This window comes from Octopus sinensis, linkage group LG5 (genome assembly GCF_006345805.1).
Source record: "Octopus sinensis linkage group LG5, ASM634580v1, whole genome shotgun sequence".
NCBI classification, from domain to species: domain Eukaryota; kingdom Metazoa; phylum Mollusca; class Cephalopoda; order Octopoda; family Octopodidae; genus Octopus; species Octopus sinensis.
In genome coordinates this window covers 104,707,603-104,717,148 of record NC_043001.1, presented here as the reverse complement: position 1 = coordinate 104,717,148, position 9,546 = coordinate 104,707,603, and the positions used below count along the sequence as shown (strand labels likewise).

The 9,546-nt window shown below is 41.6% G+C and overlaps 1 protein-coding gene across 2 annotated transcripts in view; it reads right to left on the bottom strand.

Moving 5' to 3' along the window:
- Positions 1-3,599: 3,599 nt before the first annotated feature.
- The window catches only part of LOC115212304 (NSFL1 cofactor p47), a 42,146-nt gene continuing 36,199 nt past the window's right edge, over positions 3,600-9,546 (bottom strand). For both annotated transcript variants that reach the window (XM_029781156.2, XM_029781157.2), the window contains 2 exons: positions 7,904-7,963; positions 3,600-4,041 (listed from right to left, as the gene is read on the bottom strand). In XM_029781156.2, the coding sequence (XP_029637016.1) occupies positions 3,912-4,041; positions 7,904-7,963 (190 nt within the window). In that variant the 3' untranslated portion in view covers positions 3,600-3,911. The remainder of the gene's footprint in view (positions 4,042-7,903; positions 7,964-9,546) is intronic.

The window sequence follows — 9,546 nt, the reverse complement described above, 5'->3', positions numbered from 1 at the left end:
TTTTTTTTTTTTAATCGTAGATTCATCGTAGACGCGCGCTAAATCCCAGAAGGGCTCGATATGGATCACGACTATAAGATACCCGCTTTTGGTTAAACTGCACGGCAAAATGTGGGAGTAGTTAGGAATCTAAATCGAAGGGGACAGACACTCACACAACTACAGTTTTATATATAAAGATTAGGTGGCAGGAAAGTGGTAGAAAGAGCAGAAAGGCACGCGCTGTGTACAGAGAAGATGCTGTTACGGAAGGTGTGTGCTAGAAATGGTTTTCAAAATTTCGATCAGGAAAATTTTCGGTTCAAGATGCACGTCACTTTGGCCGACCAACCGAGATGAACAGCAACATCAAACTCCGTTATACGACAAGTGTGATCGCAGATATTATCAAATTATTACACACATGTGAGTGAGAACACTTTGAGATATTTTTGGTATCTAACATATATCAGATACTGCGAGCGCTGCTTCTGATTGGTCAATCCATGGTGATGACCCGAGGTCACGGTGACAGCAATGCTTCTGATTGGTCAATTCATGGTGATGACCCGAGGTCACGGTGACGGCACTACTTTTGTCATTCATAAGTTACAACTAAACGTGAAGAATTTAGTTATTGGGTTAATAAAATATGGTCGTTTACTCGTGTGTAATAAATAAAATACCAAACTCATTCCCTATGGATACCGTATTTATAACAACTTGTGGCTTGTAAACGTATCTAACTCGCTTTCGCTCGTTAGATACGTTTACAAGCCACTCGTTGTAATAAATACGGTATCCATAGGGAACTCGTTTGGTATTCTCTATATATCCATCGATGAAAACCCATTGAATCGATTATGTCAGCAGGACCGATGTTTGGTTCCCGCATCAATTGAATGAGGTCAAGTTTGCCTAAAGGATTTCGGTTGGCGATTCATTGCAGGAACAGGAGGAAAACGAATCTGTTTTTAAGGAGACGAAAATTTAATCGTCAATAACAATGTGAAGCGTAAACGATGAAAGAGGGGAGGCGAACGATAATAAACCATCTCCAAAGCAGGAATTCACACGAACGATGTTATGCTTCCAATTTCGTGGGTTTGAAAGGATGTTGGCTTTTACAAGGGACCATCATTTCGCACGTGTACTGTGACCAGCTGGACAAAGTAAATGCAGCGATCCATCAGAAGTGTTCAGTCCTACTAATCGCAATGGCATTGTTTTTTCTGGTTTTATAAAGACAATGCAAGACAGCACACTTCTTTACAAACGTGGCAGAAGTCACTGGGATTTGGCTGTTAAGTTTTGCCTCCCTCTATATATTCATCCGATCTTGCGTCTTCAGATTTCTACGGTTTTTCGTCTCTTCAAAAATTCATTGAAATCTTCAAATTTGAGGAAGATCTTAAAAATCCACCTGGAAGAGATTTTCGCAGAGTAAAGACAAGGAACTCTTTCAGCAGAGAGAAATGGGTTGTCTTGCAAGATGGCAGAACATACTGGAATGAGACGATAATTATGTCACTAATTGAATTAATCACTTTGTGTTTTAAAAGTCGAGCATATCTTAAGGTAGAGACAGAGTGAACAATATTAATAAGTTATTATTGAGCAATGGGAGACAACTCCGTATTAGCTGGTTTACAAGATCGAGAGAACTTCAGAGTTATCTCAACTTGGTTAAAATGTTTGCGATCATCTGTTTAAGTAAGTATATGCAAGTGTACACACATATTTGTGTGTGTATGTGCGTGCGTGTGTCTGTCTGCGTTTGTGCATGTGCGTGTGTACGCATGTTTGTGTGCATGTGTGTTTCTCTAAGTGCAAGTGTGTGTGTGCATGTACTTGTGTGCGTGTGTGCGTTTTAGAGCGTATGTGCATATGTGTGTGTGTCTGTCTGTTTTTGTGTGTCTACGTGCGCGTGAGCGCGTATGCTTGGGTGTGTTTGTGTATACATACATACTCAAATATACCTATACCTATATACAGTGGGGTAAAATAAATATTCGTACATGTCAAAATTATTTATTTATTTAATTACTAATGAACATAAATGGGATATACCAATACTATATTTGCATACACATGCATAAACTAAGAATATGCAAAAGAAACTAATAAATTATAGTAACTAAGGAATTTATATTCAATTATAAATATTTATGGGTGAAAAAAGTATTCGTACAGAACATAAATAACTGATAATTCTTTTTTAATACTTCGTAGCATAACCATTATTCAGTTCCACTTCAACCAATCTCTGGTGCCATGTAAAAGCACTCATTAGACTCCTGGAGTGGTTGGTGTTAGGAAGGGCATCCAGCTGTAGAAACCATACCAGATCAAACTGGAACCTGGTGCAGCTCCCTGGCTTACCAGTTTTCAGTCAAACTGTCCAACCCATGCTAGCATGGACAGCAGACGTTAAATGATGATGAGGAGGAGGAAGAGGAGGTGAAGGAGGAAGAGGAGGTAAAGGAGGAAGAGGAGGTGAAGGAGGGAGAGGAGTAAGATGTAAGTAGGTAGGTATATCCTTTGCTGACAGGTATCAATGAATATTGTAAAGAATGGAAAAAAAAATACAATGCTTTTTGAATGAAGTCCTTTGTTCTGCACCAAAACGCTGACACGCCATGGTTACTCCTGTTGTCAGACATACAATGAACAGGTGATTGGAAACCAGTAACCAATCAGGCTATTGATTACCAAACGCAATATAAAATCAATAAATGTGCTGCCATGTCAATCATAAGTATCGTCTTTTACCTTTTACTTGTTTCAGTCATTAGACTGTGGCCATGCTGGGGCAACACCTTGGAGAGGTTTTAGTCAAATGAATGGGCCCCAATACTGTTTTTTTGTTTTCTCAGCCTAGTACTTATTCTATCAGTCTCTTTTGCCGAACAACTAAGTCACAGGGATGTAAACACACCAACACTGGTTGTAAGGAAATGGTGGGGGACAAACACACACACACACACATACAACAGGCTTCTTTCAGTTTCCTTCAACCAAATCCACTCACTGTGGATGTACAGTAAGAAATTTGTTTCCCAACTGCATGGTTCTGGGTTCAGTCCGACTGCATAGCACCTTGGGCAAGTGTCTTCTACCACAGCCTTGGGCCAACCAAAGCCCTGTGAGTGGATTTGGTAGATGGAAACTGAAAGAAGCTTGTGACGTGTGTGTGTGTGTGCGTCCCACTGCCACTTGACAACCGGTGGTGGTGGTGTGTTTATGCCCCCAGTAACTTAGCAGTTCAGCAAAGAGATTGACAGATAAGCACCAGGCTTAAAAAAAAAGAAGACAAAAACAAGTACTGGGGTTGATTCATTTAACCAAAAGTTCTTCATGATGCTGCCCCAGCATGGCCAATACAAGTAAAAGACAAAAGATAGAAGAGACCCCACCGAAATAACATATACATGAACACAGGCACATATACGTACACGCTTTTATCATGATATTAAACTTTATTTGTGACAATCATGTGGCCACCACTTCTCAACATGGTTGTAATGTATCTTGAATATCTTACCAACTATCTGACTAGAATACAAGTTGGACATAACGTAAGTGGCAGCAAGATCAAAACAATAACGAAACAAGTTAACGATTATTTGTAATATTAATATTGATACGTCAACAAGAAATACACATAAGACTTGAAAAAAAAAAATTTTTTTTTTAACTTTTTTTTTTGTCCTTTAATTATGGCCTCTGCTAGGAACTGTGTTGAAACAGTAGAGTGAGATTTTAACTTATGTTTTTATTTCATTTTAACTTAACATGCTGAGTGGGGCAAAAAAAAAAAGGAAAAAAAGCAGAGAACAGAAGTTACCTTTCCTAAGAAATTTCTACACCATCAGTTGGATAGGTTAGGTAACAGAAAATAAGAAAACGTAACGAAATGTTAGTTTCTTGGCTTATCTCATTCGTTGTATTATTACAGCATTTAAAAGATTTCCTTCAGCTAGTGTTAAGCTCTCGTTTTGTAGCTCTTTGCTGGGATATGTGGCCAAAAAGAACGAACGACCTTCATATTCTGGATGTTGTCTACAAAGGAGAAAAAACCAGTCAAGAAAAATAACGTGAACACAATGATAATGAAGCAGTAACTAAAATAATATCTTTTATTTTTTATTTTCTTCAATTATTAGACTGTGGCCAGGCTGGGGCACCATCTGGAAAGAATTCTTAGTTAAACAAACCAACCCAGTACATTTTTTTTCTTGCCAAATCACTAAGTTAGAGGGACATAAACAAACCTACACTGGTTTCAATTGGTGGTAGGGGACAAACAACTAACATAGACAGAAAAACACATACACACACAACAAGCTTCTTTCAGTTTCCATCTACCAAAGCCACTCACAAGACTTTTGTTGGCCCAAGGCTGTAGTAGGACACTTGCCCAAGGTGCCACACAGTGGGACTGAACCCTGAACCATGTGGTCGGGCAGCAAGCTTCTTACCACACAGCCGCACCAATACCCATAAAAAATTTTTTCCTTTTACTTCTATCTCATTAGTTTTTTTGTTTTTATATTTTTCTTTGTAATTAAGAACAGGACAGGGTTTATCTTTTAATCTTCATAGACAACAAGTGCAAACCTGTGACACATGTAGGAATGACAACATTCATTTATTCACATAAACCAGGAAGCTTCTAGAATGAAAATGGTACATCCATGCAGCATGTGGCCTACAACCTTTATTGCTAGTCACAGCCATGAATTCCAATAGGTTTAATTGCTTCAAGCCCCTGAAAGAACCCCCTACTCAGATGTTGAAACTTCTGCAAATAGTAACCAAATGTTCCTCAAATTACACACCAGATCTAAAAAAAAATTGTGAACAATACTCTTACTCTTTACTCTTTTACTTGTTTCAGTCATTTGACTGCGGCCATGCTGGAGCACCGCCTTTAGTCGAGCAAATCAACCCCAGGACTTATTCTTTGTAAGCCCAGTACTTATTCTATCGGTCTCTTTTGCTGAACCGCTAAGTGACGGGGACGTAAACACACCAGCATCGGTTGTCAAGCAATGCTAGGGCGACAAACACAGACACACAAACATATACACACACATACATATATATACATTTATACATATATACGACATGCTTCTTTCAGTTTCCGTCTACCAAATCCACTCACAAGGCATTGGTCGGCCCGGGGCTATAGCAGAAGACACTTGCCCAAGATGCCACGCAGTGGGACTGAACCCAGAACCATGTGGTTGGTTAGCAAGCTACTTACCACACAGCCACTCCTGCACCAATGACACCAATGTTTTCCTTTTGGTGGTTTAACGACATAATTGGGATCCCTGCCTGCCACAGTATGTAGACCAGGGTGAGGTGAAGCAAGCTATGCTTAGGGCATTTTTTCTAGCCCCTTCCTCAGGCCATGAAGGTGAGCAGAGCAATCCTAAAGAGGTGAGGGGGCTGACATTGACCATGTTTGGATGGTGCTTTTTAAGTGCCACCGGCACGGAAGATAGTCAGGCAGCACTGGCATCAGCCATGTTTGGATGGTGCATTTTAGGTGCCACCAGCACAGGAGCCAGTCTTGGTGAGGGGGCCGGCATAGACCAATTTCAGAGGCTGCGTTTTACGTACCACCAGCACGGGGTGGGGAGGGGAGTCATGTGATGTACGTACATATGTATGTATTTAAATACGTATCTACGTATGTACGTAAGTATGTATGAAGGTGCATGGCTTAGTGATTAAGGTATTTGGTTCACTACTGTAAGGTTATGAGTTCGATTCCCAGAAGTGCTTTGTGTCCTTGAGCAAGACAATTTACTTCACGTTGTTTCAGCCCACTCAGCTGTCTTTCAAAGGGGCCAGCTTTCTCGCATTCTCTGTCACACTGAATCTCCATGTGAACTCTGTTATGGGTATGCATGTCTGCGGAGTACTCAGCCACTTGCACATCAATTTCATGAGAAGGTAAGTTCAGTTGATCAGATCATCTGGAACCCTCATTGTTGTAACTGATGGAATGCCAGAAACTGTATTTAATCTAAATGAACCTAAATGTGTTCAGTAATTTCATACATCCTTGTGTAGTGTATTTTTAAGAAAATGAGATTTTGTGTTCGACATACATACATACATAAATGTCTTTCTGTCAGTTACAAGAACAAGGGTTCCAGTTGACCTGATTACGGAACAGCCTGCCTGTGAAATTAACATGCAAGTGGCTGAGAACTCCACATACATGCATACCCTTAACATAGTTCTCAGGGAGATTCAGTGTGACAAGGCCGGCCCCCTTTGAAATACTTGATTTACAGTAGGTGGCATTCAGTTTTGCTAGCTGAGTGGGTTGCAGCAATGTAAAAATACAGTTTTCTACACACACATATATCTTGATCAAAGACACAATATGCTACCAGGAATCAAACCCACAACCTTACAGTCCTGGAACCAAACACTATCACCACTAAGCTATGTGCCTTCACAGACACTGAAATTGTAATCAGAAACCTTAACCAGAAACTGGTGTCTAGTTATGTGACTGGCTTACCAGTTCTCAAGTGGCAAGCCTTATTAAAACTATCAAAAGTTGGCACGTAAAATGCGCCATCTGAACGTGGCCGATGTCAATACTCCCTGACTGGCTCCCATGCCGGTGGCACGTAAAAAGCACCATCTGAACATGGCTGATGCCAATACCACCTGACTGGCTCTCATGCCAGTGGCATGTAAAAAGCTCTATCTGAACGTAATCGATGCCAGGCCCGCCTGACTGGATCCCATGCCAGTGGCACATAAAAAGCACCAACCAAACGTGATCAATGCCAAGCCCGCCTGACTGGCTCCTGTGGCGGTAGGACGTAAAAAGCACCCATTGCACTCTTGGAATGGTTGGCATTAGGAAGGGCATCCAGCTGTAGAAACCTTCCCAGATCAAATTTGAGCATGGTGCAGCTTCCTGGCTTGCCAATCTTCAGTCAATCTGTCCAACACATGCCAGCATGGAAAGCAGATGTTAAGTGATGACGATGATGATGATGATGTTGCTGTGGGTACTTTGATAAAGTAAACAATTCTGCTAACTTAACTGAGAATAATAAATCTTTCTGGTGATTTCCCCTCCTTAGGTGGCCATCACCCATGGGTAATTTCCTGACCAATTTATTTATGCCAAATGTTCGGCATAGCAGCTATCTTCAGATTTTTTCCAAATCTTTTGGTATCATTTTCAACCCTCCCACTGTACTTTCAGTCTTGCAGCAAGAAACAGGTTTGAGTAAATTGTATTTTGAAATGTTGAAAGACCCAGCTTATTCACAGAGTCAGACCAACTGCAGAACCAGCTGGCTGCCAAAGGCAACTTCACCAAACATGATCATTTGACAATACTCTCAGGATTCATTGACAATTAGAAAAACTGCTACTAACATATCCACTTCAGAGTAGAGAGAGAGAGAGAGAGAGAGAGAGAGAGAGACAAACAGACAGACATTACAAAGCAGAATTTAAATAGTAAAAATTCCTTCAAAATCTCTCAGTTTCCAAAGTCACACTGACAGAAAGTGTTTCAGTTGTTGGCTGTGACCATGCTGGGGCAACACTTGGAAGAATTTTAGTCAAATGAATCAAACCCAGTCCTTATTTTATATTTTAAAAACCTACTACTAATTCTATCAGTATCTTTTGCCAAACCACTAAGTTACAGGGATGTAAATACATCAACAAAGTTTTCAAACAGTGATTGGGGACAAATACACACACATGCACACTTAGATATATATGTATATATTATTATTATTATTATTATTATTATGTACAAGTTTCACATCTGATGGATTAGAGCTCAAATGAGATTACATCTGGGGTTTATATTTGAAAAGTTGGAAAGAAATGAGAAGAGAAAGTACAGTCACAAATCAAAGGATACAATAAAATATGTGTCCTAATGTCACTAATTTGATGGGTGTGGTTCAGCTTCAGGGTCATCCTGGAAAGATACAAGAGTAAAATTTTAAATACATTTTTCTACATACACCGGTGATGGTGATGGTGATGGTGATGATGTTAATGATGTTGACAGTGACAATCACACTAAGTCATAATCAAATATATTAATCCAGCTATACAAAAGTCTCTACAACAGAAACACCAACGCATGAACGCATTCATCCATTCATATACACAGACATACATATTAATGCACACAGATCCACACATCTACATATGCCCAAGACCTGCCCACCACAACAGAAGTGATAGCCTAAATGCAAGGTGCCACATAAAAAAGCACTGGTGATGGTGTCATGTAAAAAGCACCAGTACACTCTGTAAAGTGGTTGGCATTAGCAAGGGCAGCCACCGGTAGAGACCCAGTCAAAACAGACTATGGAACCTGGTGTGGTCCCTGGCTTTACCAGTTCCTGTCAAGCCTTCCAACCCATGCCAGCATGGAAAATGGACGTTAAATGATGATGATAATATGAGTGTCTGTGTATACACAAACACAAACACACACACATCATCATCATCATCATCATCATCATCATTTAACGTCCGCTTTCCATGCTAGCATGGGTTGGACGGTTCAACTGGGGTCTGGGGAGCCCGAAGGCTGCACCAGGCCAGTCAGATCTGGCAGTGTTTCTACAGCTGGATGCCCTTCCTAACGCCAACCACTCCGAGAGTGTAGTGGGTGATTTTATGTGCCACCGACACAGGTGCCAGACGAGGCTGGCGAACGGCCACGCTCGGATGGTGTTTTTATGTGCCACCGACACAGGTGCCAGACAAGGCTGGCGAACGGCCACGCTCGGATGGTGTTTTTATGTGCCACCGACACAGGTGCCAGACGAGGCTGACGAACGGCCACGATCGGATGGTGTTTCTTACGTGCCCACAGCACGGAGGCCAGTCGATGCGGTATTGGCTACGGCCACGTTCGGATGGTTTTCTTGTGTGCCACCGGCACTGGTACCACAAAGATATTGATGTTCATCTATTTTGATTTGATTTGATCACTTGTCTCAACAGGTCTTCACAAGTGTCACAAGAAGGAAGGTATGCACAGGTGGACTGACTACGTCCCAAGTAGAGGCCACGGGTTATGGCCTGACTAGTCTTGCCGGGTCTTCGGATGGTGTTTTTATGTGCCACCGACACAGGTGCCAGATGAGGCTGGCGAACGGCCACGATCGGATGGTGTTTGTTATGAGCCCACAGCACAGAGGCCAGTCGATGCGGTACTGGCTACGGCCATGTTCGGATGGTTATCTTGTGTGCCACCGGCACTGGTACCACAAAGATACAAATTCCATTGATGTTCATCTATTTTGATTTGTTTTGATTTGATTTGATCACTTGCCTAAACAGGTCTTCACAAGTGTCACAAGAAGGAAGGTATGCATAGGCGGACTGACTACGTCCCAGGTAGGGGCCACGGGTTATGGCCTGACTAGTCTTGCCGGGTCTTCAGATGGTGTTTTTATGTGCCACCGACACAGATGCCTGATGAGGCTGGCGAACGGACATGATCGGATGGTGTTTGTTACGTGCCCACAGCACGGAGGCCAG